At 48.8% G+C, this 13,605-nt stretch overlaps 1 protein-coding gene across 2 annotated transcripts; it reads left to right on the top strand.

Moving 5' to 3' along the window:
• Positions 1–386: 386 nt before the first annotated feature.
• Positions 387–8,549, top strand: IL1B (interleukin 1 beta; the record flags this gene model as incomplete). 2 transcript variants are annotated; one of them, XM_081203203.1, is made up of 8 exons in its annotated part: positions 387–529; positions 2,599–2,658; positions 4,031–4,079; positions 5,140–5,338; positions 6,731–6,901; positions 7,012–7,148; positions 8,048–8,179; positions 8,337–8,549. In XM_081203203.1, the coding sequence occupies exons 2-8, from the start codon at positions 2,612–2,614 to the stop codon at positions 8,547–8,549; spliced, it is 948 nt and encodes a 315-aa protein (XP_081059329.1). In that variant the 5' UTR covers positions 387–529; positions 2,599–2,611. The 2 variants fall into 2 exon arrangements, with proteins under 2 accessions (XP_081059329.1, XP_081059330.1); XM_081203204.1 differs by having other exon boundaries at positions 8,048–8,549.
• Positions 8,550–13,605: the final 5,056 nt, after the last annotated feature.

The raw sequence follows: 13,605 nt of genomic DNA, 5'->3' as shown, positions 1-13,605 counted from the left end.
CTCTCCTTCATTCAGATTACTGGGTGGGAAGCCACATGAAAGAGTTGGGCGTGCAGGAATACTACTTGACCTAACCACCCAACCTAGCCATGGGTTTCTCACCAGCTGGGCCCCCTGGGACGCCGGAAAAATCCCAAAACAGCCTGATTACATCTCACAGCAGAAGCAAAATTCTTGAAAGCCTCCAGGGTGTCACTTCTTGTGGTATTCTTGTCATTTGCCTCTGCTGAGCACAGCAAATCCCCACAAAATTCTGCGCTTTCACAATTTGTGTTTTTGTGCTCATTTTGCAACGCAACCGCTTCCTGTTCATGGAAGCAGGAAGGAAAGGACTTCATTTTTGCCGCTTTTGAAACGCTCAGGTACGAGAGAGAAGTTCATTTGCATGACCACGTCTTCTTCCGCTGCCGAGAAACAGATAAGAGGGCCATCTCTGCTGTAGCAGAGACCACTTCACAGCAAGAGGAGCAGCTTGGAAGGCTAGAAATCCTCTGTTCTGGAAAAAGACCGGCGAGACTTCCTTGGACAGGTAAAACTTCAGCATTTCTTTGCAGGGAGGTTGTCTTGAGGAATATGTCTGGCTTGCAAGGCTGAGTCTATGATTAGCTGCATTAAATGTCAGCCAAAAGGTTCTGCAAGGATTAAACGGACCCCCAGGCAGACATCTGGGTGAGGGTTCCATGTGAAAATGGGATGGTTTAGGAGTCGGAACTCTAAGAAGCTGTAGTTAAGTGGTAGAGGATTTTGCCTTGCCAGCAAGCATCTTCTGTCAGGTGTGGAAGAGACTCCTACCTCAAACTCCACAGACCCACTGCCAGGTTAGGTAATACTGTCCCAGGTAGACCCAGTTCTCTGTGAAAGGCAGATTCCTATGAAGCAGAGAAGAAGGAACCAGTTTGAGGGGGAAGCTGGCACAGCCTGAGCCAGATCATCTCATGAAGAAGGGGGACAGAGAGGACCCCGCCAACCCTGACTTTGGGGAGAGAGACCCCACAGCAACTGCCTTGAGAAGACTGGCGAGGAAGAAGAAGAAGAAGAAGAAGAAGAAGAAGAAGAAGAAGAAGAAGAAGAAGAAGAAGAAGAAGAAGAAGAGAAGATAGCTGCTTATTTCCTTCACATCTGAAGGGAGGGCGTTCCACAGGGTGGGTGCCACTACCGAGAAGGCCCTCTGTCTGGTTCCCTGTAACCTCACTTCTCGGAATGAGGGAACCACCAGAAGGCCCTCGGCGCTGGACCTCAGTGTCCGGGCTGGACAATGGGGGTGGAGACGCTCCTTCAGGTATACAGGACTGAGGCCGTTTAGGGCTTTAAAGGTCAGCATAAGACTTTGAATTGTGCTTGGAGGTCTTTTAGGACCTGTGTTATGTGGTCTCGGCAGTCACCAGTCTAGCTGCCGCATTTGGATTAGTTGTAGTTTCTGGGTCACCTTCAAAGGTAGCCCCATGTAGAGAGCATTGCAGTAGTCCAAGCGGAAGATAACCAGAGCATGCACCACTCTGGCAAGACAGTCTGCGGTCAAAGGGGAGACTTGCAGGTTTCATGAAGAGACCTCAACCTTCTTTAGCTGTGATTCCTGCATGGGGTTGGGCTAGATGACCCATTGGATCCCTTCCCACTCTACAGTTCTTGATTCATCCCCAAATGGTCAGCCCTGCTTTGCCTGTCCCTTCAGAATGCAAGGTTGCCTTCAACCACTTGGCTAGTACTGTGGCTTGCAGTACCCATAAATTGCTGTATCTCAGGCCCACAGAGATACGATAAATCATTTGTATGATCATTGGTTGGGTGTTACTGGAGAAGAGAGAGCAACATGCCCATGGCCACCTGACAGTCTGCCTTGAGGTTGATGCTCCAGCCCGCAGGAACATAAGAAACTGGGCCATTGACTGCAGGTGCCCTCCAGGATTTCAGGCAGGGGTCTCTTCCACCCCTCCCTGGAGATACTAGCAGGGAGTGAATCCGGGACCTTCTGCTTGCCTGGCAAGTGCTCTAAACACTAAGTTATCTTCCCGGGTCTGTCCTTCTCTGCAGAAGCTCTGCAGCTCCTCGCAGAAGAGGAAGTCTGCAAGCTGAAATTCCTCGTGCAAACTGAAGTTATTTGAAGGCACTTGTGAACTTGACCTGCCTGATTTCCTTTTCTTGCACGCTCAAGGGTTCTCTTCACTTCCCGAAATTCTCCCTTTCCCTCTGCAGGCTGGAGATGAAAGTTTGTGGGAATTAGAGGAGGGTGCTAAGTTAGAGTCAGGAGTACTCAGCAAAGGCTCTGACTTAAATCACATCGAAATTCTCTTGAGTTTCTAAGTGGTTAAGGGAATTGCTTGTTTTCAGACAACAAAGATCATAAACTCCACCTTTATTCAAGTGATTTGCTTGAGTTGCTCATGTTTGCTGCCCTGCTTTGTATTCTGTGGGACCACAACAGCCGTACGAACACCTTTCCTGGGGCTGCTGGTAATCTGTCCACACAGTGTGCACATAGTTTCAATCGCAATCTTGTTCGTCTGGTTACGAAACAGCAGCTTCGCTTCTCCTTCCTCTGAAGGTGCTCCAGTGTGAGACTCTTTCGCTAACTTCCGTAAATTTCTTTCTTCTCCCTAGATCAAAAGCCCCCATGTCTAGAGTGCCTGAGTGCGAAGAGGAGGCGATGGACTTCTGCAGGTAACCACCACTGATGGCCCCAGGCTGTGAAGCTGTGCTGGGTGCTCAGGGACAGGCAGGCAGGCAGGCAGGCACGCACGCACACACACACACACACACACACACACACACACACACACACACACACGTTATGGTATTATTTACTTATAGGCCACCCTTTGACACCCCAAGGCAGCTCACAAACAATGCAAATGCAAACATGCCAGTGCAAACACAATAATTCAATAAAAATCAGACTAAATCTGAATATCCCAAACAGCAAATACAACATCCAGAAAGGCAACAGATTATTCCCTGTGAAATTAGCAAGAATTAGCACTTAAGCAGCAGCTCCCCCTTATATAGGTCCAAGGCAGGTGGAGCAACTGGTGCCCCCGATGGTTCCCGCAGAGATTAATCACGCCACTATGACTGCCACCTGCTTCTCAGGTCCAGATATTGATTGATTGTGTGGATTCCTTAGCCCAATGGTTCCCAACATAAACTCACCCCCAGCGCTCCTCCCCTATGAAAAGCATTGTTCATAATAGTGGTTTGCATGACCCAGAAAGGAAGATAATAGCACAATTAGCATTCAAAACTGCAAGAAATTATTTGCACGTTTGTTCAGAATCCAGTTCAAACTATTCAGTTTAATTAATTCGACAAAACTGGTGAACGATCTAGTGACGCCAGCTTGCAAAGACAGATAGTCATTTATACCTCAGGTGCCTCCCTGCCCCTCTTGACTCTTAGTGTGTGCACAAACACACACACACACACACACACACACACACACACACACACACACACACCAGGTAATCCCACCACCCGCTTTGAGAACCACTGAGCTAGACCCATTTTAATCCACCTTTTGGTCTGGACATGGAACAGAAGCAGCCAGTGTTGTTTTTGGCTGGATCTAGACACATAAAAAAAAATTCAGGAAAATGTGTTGTGAAGCTCATACTGTAATGGGAAACCATATTGCCAAAGGATCGAACTCTATAGCACCATCTGGTGTCACAGTGTTATAATGCATTTAAAACGCTTTAAAAAAAACAACAAAAACTAATGTAGCTGAGTCCCTGGTAGAAGATGTACTATAGGAACTGGACAGGGGGATTCTGTGTGTGTGTGTATCTCTATTGATCCCACTGGACATGATATTCTTTTGGACAACCAGGGTGGGCGAGATCTTTGCCTTTCCTAAAGAGGCAGTTCCAGAAGATGTTGCCTGGGGTTTGTTTACCCAACACCTTGACTCCCCTTACAATGCCAGCAAATACCCCAAGAAATGTGCCGTGTGTGATGCACGTATCCACCCTAGTTCCAATGATGTTGACTTTTGCCTGGGAGTCTCTGACCCGCTTCTCTTGCTTTCTGTTTGCAGTGTGGACGAGATACAGTTCTACGAAGAGGACCGGCCTTCGCTGGCCAAGGTAAGGAATTTCTCCAGGCTGCCTCTGTTCAAGAAAGCTCCTCTGTCCCATCCTAATCATGAGCAGAAATGAACACCTGAAAAGGGCTTAGTCAGCCAGATGGCTGGAGCTGCAGAACCACCTCCAAGCAAGGCGGCCATTTGCCTTCCAAGGAAGCTAGACACCCCATGGTGGTTATCACCATTAGAAGAATTGTCAGTGAAAAAAACAAATACGGAAAAAGAATAGCCAACATATAGAGAACTGTTAATTGAGGGGGGAAATCAATTTAGAGTAAAAAAATAAACTAAAATGAGGATATAAGACATTTGTTAACTGACTGGCTCCAATATCATCAATTAAATGACATTTTTAGATTGAACAAAGGAGTCGGCTTTTTAGACTGAACCAAGTGCAGAAAGAACCGTTAGATAATAATGGAAAAGTTCTGTCAAAAATGTATAAATTGTTGCTGGAATGGGAAACAAAAGATTAGGAAGTCTGTAACAATACACTGGGCAAAAGATGTGGGATAGAATATACAATTTGCTTCATGGGGGAAGTTATGGAATAAGGACTTAACATTTACAGCTTGCTGTACGTTAAAAGAGAATTATATAAAGATGGTGTATAGATGGTATTTGACTCCTACAAGACTAGCGAAAATGTATAAGAACACGACCAACGTATGTTGGAAGTGTAATGTTAAAGAAGGTACATTTCACCACATGTGGTGGACTTGCAAAATAGCTAAGGCCTTCTGAGAAATGATTTATAATGAACTGGGGGGGGTGTTTAAAATCATTCCAAGGAGGCTAGACAACGCCTCCCTGAAGGGCAATGAGCGTTGCCTGGTGCCCCATCCCTCAGCACTTTGCCTTATTTATTTAATATCATAACATTTCAGGAGTACTGCCTGATGCCAATAGGCAGGGAGTTCCAGAGTTCAGGGGCCGCCACACGGAAATAATCAAGTCCTTACAATGGCGGAATGAGACTTCTTGTCCCCAGGTGGACAGGAGGGGACTTTGCTGCTGATGGTTTGACTTCAGCTGAGGTCTGCTTTGCTCCCCCACCCCAGGAGGCCTTCCCAGGGCTGAGCCATCCTGCCTGCAAAGTCGGCATTCAGGTGAAGATCGCCAACAGCCCTTCATCTCTGGGCTTCCAGAAGGCAGCGATCATTATGGTGGCGATTGAGAGGATGAAGAAGAAGAAGTCCTCCAAAGCCAGGGCGCTTTTCACAGATGACGACCTGATGGACATCATCAATTCCGTCTTAGGTATGGTATGGAACACCAGCTGGCTGCCATATTGGGTGTGATGGGAATCCCCAGCAAGGAAGGAGTGTAGAGACATTTCCTGCAGCAGGAGGTGGTTGAAGGACAAAGCACTTTATTCCATTTGTTGGCCAAGCAGACCCAACTGGAAGCTGCTGTCGTGTCGCTGTTCTTTTCCGCCATCCCTCTGGCCTTAGAGGGAAGCAACAGCCTTTGGACTGCAGGACCCTTCAAAATAATAATAATAATAATTTATTATTTATACCCCGCTCATCTGGCTGGGTTTCCCCAGCCACTCTAGGCGGCTTCCAACTGAATATTAAAAACAAGAGAGCATCAGACATTAAAAACTTCCCTAACAGTTTCCTTTGAGGTGGATCAGTGACACACAGAGGCCATGATCTCTTCCTGCTTGCCTAAACACTTCTGGGAGTAAGCACTGAATAAGATGTGGGCAAGGGACACAGGTGACGCTGTGGGTTAAACCACAGAGCCTAGGGCTTGCCGATCAAAAGGTCGGTGGTTCGAATCCCTGCCACGGGGTGAGCTCCCGTTGCTCAGTCCCTGCTCCTGCCAACCTAGCAGTTCGAAAGCACGTCAAAGTGCAAGTAGATAAATAGGTACCGCTCCGGTGGGAAGGTAAACAGCGTTTCCGTGCGCTGCTCTGGTTCGCCAGAAGCGGCTTTGTCATTCTGGCCACATGACCCGGAAGCTGTACGCTGGCTCCCTCGGCCAGTAAAGCGAGATGAGTGCCGCAACCCCAGAATCGGTCACGACTGGACCTAATGGTCAGGGGTCCCTTTAAGATGTGGGCAGGGGCGGAGGAAGGGGGTGGTGGTGGGTGGGCCGCCCCAGGTGTCACCACTGAGGGGGGTGACAAAATGCCAGGTGGCACTCACCACGGGGCCTGCAGTGTGCCCGAGCCACGCATCTCTCTTGGGAGTGACATGGTCGCTTGGGCGCTCGCAGGCTCTGCGCTGCCCCAAACGGTCCGCCCACCGCCTCCCCCTCAGCTGTAGGGCAGCTGAGTGGGAGGAGGCAGGCAGACTCCTCAGAGGCCCCACGGAGCGTCCTGCCCTGGCTCGCGCAGCCCCACAGGCGGCTGGCCCCACTCCTGGGCGCAGGGCACGCACACCACCCCAGGCGCCCAATCAGCTTGCTCAACCGCTGGATGTGGGGGCAAAAAGAAAGAACAGCTCTGGCTTGGTAAGGGTGGGGGCAGCAGCAGGTGGGCTGTCACTGCTAAAGGACCCCTGCCAGCCAACTTTTGTTTAAAAGCTTCTGATGAAGGAGAGAGCTCCCCACCTTCTGAGATCATACGTTCCACTGAAGAACGGCTCTTACTGTTGCGTTGCAAGTGGCAGGTCTTGACCCAGAGTGTCTTTTCCTCTTCAGAACCAGTTGACTTTGACACCTGCGAATGCACCTATGCCACAGATCCCATCTACCACCTCAGCAGGAGCATCTCCTGCAACATCCGAGACGTCAACCAGAAGTCCCTTGTCCTCAACGGGACAACCCAGCTGGTGGCCTTGGAGCTCCAACAGGCGGACATCAGCAAAGAAGGTAGGAACCCCCATCCTTGATGTTCCTCACCAGTCATCTCCTACGGGTGGCCAGTCCTAGCCGGGCTGAAACGTTTCTTGCTATTAATCCTGTGTCCTCACATTTTCCAGCGAGGGTGAAAATGTACGTCTATCGGCCGAAAATCGAGGAAGGTGTAGCGAAGATCCCCATCGCCCTGAAAATCAAAGGGAAGGAGCTATACCTGTCTTGCGTGCAGAGCGGTGACCAACCAGCACTTCAGCTGGAGGTGAGAGGTTCCTTCACAGCTTATGCTTCCGGTTACTGGAAATCCCAAGAGGAGGGAGGGCTCTTGTGAACAGTGAGAACAGGATACTGGCCCATTGGCCTGATCCAGCAGGTTCTTCTTTCGTTGTTGCGATGGCCAGAGTAAACAGCTCTGGACCGCAGTACCTAAAGGACCGCCTCTCTCCATATGAACCCACCCAGACCCTGAGATCATCTTCCGAGGCCCTTCTTCACGTGCCTCCTCTTTGAGAGGTCCGGAGGGTAGCAATGCAAGAACGGGGCCTTTTCTGCAGTGGCCCCCCATTTGTGGAGTGCTCTCCCCAAGGAGGTTCGCCAGGCACCTTCATTATCCACCTTTAGGCACCAGCCAAAAACTGTAGAACTTCTGCCTGTCCAGTGCGTTTCCACTGCTTTGCTCTCAATGCAATCTTCTGGGGGAAACTCCACCTAAGGCAGGAATAGCAGAGATTCAGCGGCGTTGCTGTCGTGAAGTAGAATAGGGAGTGATATAGTCCAGTTTCTGGCAGATTGACGTAACCCATAGATGGATTTGTGCAACCGCCACATCCATGCCTCATGATCTCAAACCCTGGAGGAGGAAGCATGTACAGCTCCTCCTGGAGATCTGAGTTCAAGTAGGCAACTCAGCTGGCACAGGGTCTCCTTGCAAAAACATTCCTCTTTAACTAGGGCTTTGGCCGATTGACATCCAGTGCCCTTTAAAAATGTGTTGAGGAGGGGGCGGTTATTGGCTTTTCTTGTTTTTACTATGTATTTTGTGGTTTTTTGTTGTGGTTTTATGTTGTTAACCACCCTGAAACCTAGTGGTGTTGTGGAGCTAGTGTAGGCACCTTGGAAAGTGGATTTCCTTAGATGTAATCTCACCTTTTCCACCCGCAGGAAGCCAGCATCGAAGGGGACCTCGACAAATCCGACAAAGGGCGCTTCCTCTTCTACAGAGTTGCAGTTGGGGACTACACCAGGTTCGAGTCAGCTGCCTTTCCTCAGTGGTACATCTGCACATCTGCCCAGGTCAACAAAGCTGTCAGCGTGACAAACCGGATTGGGGAGGTCTCCATCGTGGATTATATTGTCACATAAAACGCGCAAGACGCGCAGAACCTTTACATGCGCCTTTGGACAAATTTCAGCCTTCTGACTCTGTGACAAGGAAAGACCCGTCACTGAGACGCAACACTTGCCTCCTTTCTCTGGAAGGACTTGGCAGTTGCCAAGAAAGCAGTGGATAATGAGGACCGCAGGGGGCTGGACTAAATGGCCCTTCGGGTCCCTTTCGACTCTGCCGTTCTCGTATATTGTATATTTATTGCAAGTATTTATTAATAATTTAATAATTATTTTTTGCCTGGCGGCCCATCTTAATAAATTATCTGGTATGTAAGGTTGGCTTCTAACTGCTGTTTGTAAATTGTACCTCCGACACCCAACTGAACGAGCCAGACGGAAAGAGAAGGGCCTTCCGAAAGAGGGTGGGGGTGTCCCTTTAGCCAGACCCCAAGAGGGAGAGGCTGGTCTGGAGCCAAGGCAGCCCAAGAGGAGGGCTAGAGTCCTTGTTTGCCCCTCTCCCCCCCCTCCGATTCACTTCTATGTGCCCGGATTTGAAGCTGCCTGTTAGCCCAGCGTCTGGTCTAGAGGTGGTGGTGCTCAGTGCCAAATCTGCCCACAATCAAACATCTGCCTCCCACAATTTTCTCTCGGGTGCCGGGGCCCAGCCTGGCGTGTATAGCAAAGGCCTGGTTGGGTAAGCTGGGTGGCCCAATGTACCCTGTGCATGAACTATGGAACTCTCTGCCACAGGAGGCAGCAATGGACACCAAGCTAAAGGTAAAAGGTAAAGGGACCCCTGACCATTAGGTCCAGTCGTGGCCGACTCTGGGGTTGCGGCGCTCATCTCGCTTTATTGGCCAAGAGAGCCGGCGTACAGCTTCCGGGTCATGTGGCCAGCATGACTAAGCCGCTTCTGGCAAACCAGAGCAGCGCATGGAAATGCCGTTTACCTTTCCGCTGGAGTGGTACCTATTTATCTACTTGCACTTTGACATGCTTTCAAACTGCTAGGTTGGCAGGAGCAGGGACCGAGCAACGGGAGCTCACCCCGTTGCGGGGATTCGAACCGCCGACCTTCTGATCGGCAAGTCCTCGGCTCTTGTGATTTAATCCACAGCGCCACCCGCGTCCCTTGGACACCAAGCTAGATGGCTTTAAAAGAGGATCAGAAAATTCATGGAGGAGAGGACTTTTGATGGCTACTAGCCACAATGGCTATGCTGTATCTCTGCAATTGGAGGCACCAATGCTTCTGAACAGCAGTTGCTGGAAACCACAGGAGGGGAGAGCGTTGGCCACTGTGAGAACGGGATGCTGGACTGATTGATCCAGCAAGCTCTTCTCGGGGTCGTAGGGTCTTAACACCATTGCAGGTCAGAGGTACAGTGTCTCGTGGTGAAAGGCAGGTTAAAAAAACAAAGCCATCCATCTATCTCCCTTGCTAGGAAGCCAACCTGCACTGGGTCTGGGTTAAAGGGGATGGGGATGTTGTTAGTGAACCATCCCAGCAGGCCGCCTCAGAACTTCCTGGTCTCCAGGGTCAACCCTGGGCTGTCTCCATACATCACCCCCCTGGCCCTTGTGGAGAGACATCACCTTGACCTGGTCTTTGCCACAGAGCAGACCAGTGGCACAATGTTAACTGGAGGAGAAGTTCATGGTCAGTTCACAAATAAAAAAACACAAACAGAAAAGACAAACAATACTTGTCATATCCTTATTTTTCTAAATATTAAGTGGGCTTCCCCAAGTCCCACCTATCTTTCATTTTACTTCATCTTTAGTAGTTTACATATGTCATACTTTCTAACCATCTTTTTTCTCCTCCACACTTACTTTAACCACAAAAAACTTCACATTTTATCACTTATAAAATACGCTATCTTCTACCTCTAAAACCTACCGCCTATATCCACTTCCAAAGCTATTCTAAGATTTAAATATTAACATATTTTTTTCAAATATTCCTTAAACTTCTTCCAGTCTTCTTCCACCGTCTCTTCTCTCTGGTCTCGGAGTCTCCCAGTCAGTTCGGCAAGTTCCATATAGTCCATCATCTTCATCTGCCAATCTTCAATAGTTGGTAAATCTTGTTTCTTCCAATTCTTCAGTAGCAATATTCTCGCAGCTGTTGTGGCATACAGGGAAAAAATGTAACATCCTTTTTGAGGCTTTCACCCCCCACTATACTAAGTAAAAAGGCTTCTGGTTTTTTAATAAATGTGTTTTTCAACACTTTTTTCAATTCATTACATGGTCAGTTCTTTTAAAGGACAGGTCACAACCTGATAAGGTTTGGACTGTGCGTGGTTCCTCCACTCTGCCAGGGGTAGGGGATCCACTGAGATGATCTGCCCCTGGAGACTTATGGGGCCTGGTAGGTTCCTGAGTGATCCCAGGAGTTCCTGGTCCACGTGACCAGAACACCCTTTCAAGGCTCTTGTCTCACTCTGGAATGGGGGGGGGGGGCATTGGCACAATCTCTCCTGAGTGCCCTCGCCATGCTATGGGATGAAGTCAGGGCTGACCCAGGATGTTTCGCTGCTTGCCTGAGAAAAACTAGAAAATGCAATGCACACACACACACCACTGCAGCCTCCTCCACAGCCCCCCCCCCCAATTACTGCCTCCTCTGCAACCGCCCTGGCACTACCTCCATCCTTGCAGTCCCCGTGGGCACAGCACACAAACACAAGCAAAGCCTCCTCCACTGGCCTGAGATGCTGGAGTGTATTGCTACCACACCAACAGTATGGCATAGTGGTTAGAGTGTTGGACTAGGACCAGAGAAACTAGGACTCGAATCCCCGCTCAGCCACGGAGCTCAGTGGGGGCCAGTCGCTGCCTCTCAGACTAGCCTACCTCACAGGGTTGTCGTCGTGGGGGTTAAATAAGGAGAGGGGGAGACCACATGTGCCACCGTTTGTTTGTTTGTTTGTTTGTTTGTTTGATTGATTTTTGTTTGAAGCATTTGTACCCCGATCTTCAGCTGAAAAGGCTCCGAGAGCAGCTCCTGGGAGAAAAGGATGGGATAGAAATGCAATAAAATAAATAAATTAAATTAAATCAGAATACATGTAATCCTATCTCAATTTAGCATGTGCGCACTCTCTCTCTCTCTATATATATATATATCTTAACATGGGTAAGTTTCAGGCTAATCTGTAAGTGCCTACTCAGCAACCCTGCCAGACTTTCGCTCCAGACTTCCTTATTTGCAGTGCTTCTATGTTAAAATAATTGTATTTCTGAGTCTCGCAGACTTGAGTTTTTCCTTCCGCTCTACTCGGTCTTCATTTCTCACGGGGCGGGGGTGGGGAGTGTGTACATGTGCGCAACAGCACGTCAGGGGGGAGTCCGTGCAGCCGTGTATCCGTGAAAAATAGACTGGGATGTGCATGCAGATGGAAGACAGCTGGAGTGCATCTTTGCACGCACTCAGTTCACCACTGCCAACAGACACGCTGGGATTACGTGCCTGACAGTTTAGCACAACAAATTTCCCAGTTGTGTCATCAATGAAACATTTGGGCTTAAACAACATTTTTTTAAAAAAATCCCTGTGCTTTTCCTTTCCCTGAATCAAGACCTGTCCCTGCCTCCCTCATGCTAATCCAGGGTTTTTCCTGGAGAACCTGCCTGCAGCCAAAGACCCAGCCTCTGTCGACCATCTCTCTGGTGAGAGCATCACACTCTAATGAAAGCATCACCCCTTCAGCTCTTCTGATTCCTGCCTGGTGTGCATGGCAGTCTGGGCACTTCGACAAGCCTGAAATCCCATCGGCTTCTTGGTGCATGGAATGGGCATGGGGGTGCATGTTTTTATATATATATATATAAATATTTATTGAATTTTTACAAATTATAAAAACACACACAATACACAATACAAACACACACACACCAAAACAAACAAACAAACATGTATAATGTCAAATCCTTTTTTTCTTAAACCTTACTTCACCGACTTCCCCATACCTCCCCTTTCTGCATTCCATTTCCCAAATTTATTTCAGCAAATCCTCCCCCTTAATTTTATCCAATTTTTTTTCTTTTCTTTTCTTTTACTTAAACTTTTACTGCTATAATCCCTTACTTTCTATAACCACAACATTTTAACACTCATTAATTTTACAATATTTCTTAAGATAAATTTTGAATTTCTTCCAATCTTCTTCCGCCGTCTCCTTCCCCTGGTCTCGGATTCTGCCGGTCATTTCTGCCAGTCCCATGTAGTCTATCACAGTGTTTCCCAACCGGTGTTCCGCGGCACACTAGTGTGCCGCGAGACGTTGCCTGGTGTGCCGTGGGAGGGAGGCGGGCGAGGCGGGCGGCGAGAGGCGGGGCGGCGGCGAGGAGAGGCCGCCCAGCGCGGGGCTCTCGCCGTCTGCCTGCCTGGCTGCCTGCGTGGCGCTGACGTCACGGGGCTGTAACGTGCCCCACATAGGCACACGCGGGGCGGCGAGCGAGCTCCCTCCCACATCCCATCGCCGCTCGCTTTGGCCGGCCTACTGGGCTGTCGCAGGCGGAAGGCCTGCACATGCGCGAGGTTTTCACGCCTTCGGGATTCCCTTCACGCCTTCCTCCTCCCGGGACCTTGAGAGCGCGGGAAGCGGCAGCGCGAGACCGGCGTTGAGCCTGGTAGGTATTGCGCTTGCCAAGGCAGTCATTTGGGAAATGAAAACTTGCAAAGCAAGCAACCAGTTCAATCTGAAGTACGTGTATGCTTAATATCCTGTATCTGAAACCTGTTCTGCCCCCTCCCCCACACTTGGTGCCATTTTCATCTACACATGCAGCAGAGTAAGTTGACCCAGAATAGTACCAATTCAGATGGCAGATGGGAGAATGACAGTGCTGAATGCTTTCCCATGTAGAACAGTCCCTGCAAATAAAAACCTAGCATATTTGGAAGAGGGATGCTAGCCTAACCATTACCTTCTATGCTGTTACTATTTTTTTTTTACATAAGTAAAAAGTGACCTTTCCCCATCTGGCATGATACAAGCCCATTCTTACAACTCAGAATTTTTTCGACTATTTCAGCTACATATGTAGAATATGCCTTCATTGATTCCTATTAAAGAGAGTTACTTTATATATAGTCAATATAGGCACAGAGTTAATTTTTTAAACATTTTCTAATGGTGGTGTGCCTCGAGATTTTTTCATGAAACAAGTGTGCCTTTGCCCAAAAAAGGTTGGGAAACACTGGTCTATCACCTTCATCTGCCATTCTTCCAGAGAGGGTAGGTCTTGTGTCTTCCAATACTTTGCAATAAGTATTCTTGCTGCTGTGGTGGCATACATAAAAAATGTTCTATCTTTCTTTGACACCAATTGGCCAACAATGCCCAAGAGAAAGGCCTCTGGTTTCTTGGGGAAAGTGG

This window comes from Podarcis bocagei (assembly GCF_964188305.1).
Source record: "Podarcis bocagei genome assembly, chromosome: 7".
NCBI classification, from domain to species: Eukaryota; Metazoa; Chordata; class Lepidosauria; order Squamata; family Lacertidae; genus Podarcis; species Podarcis bocagei.
Note: the sequence above shows the minus strand (reverse complement) of the source record. Positions and strands in the feature narration are given on the sequence as shown.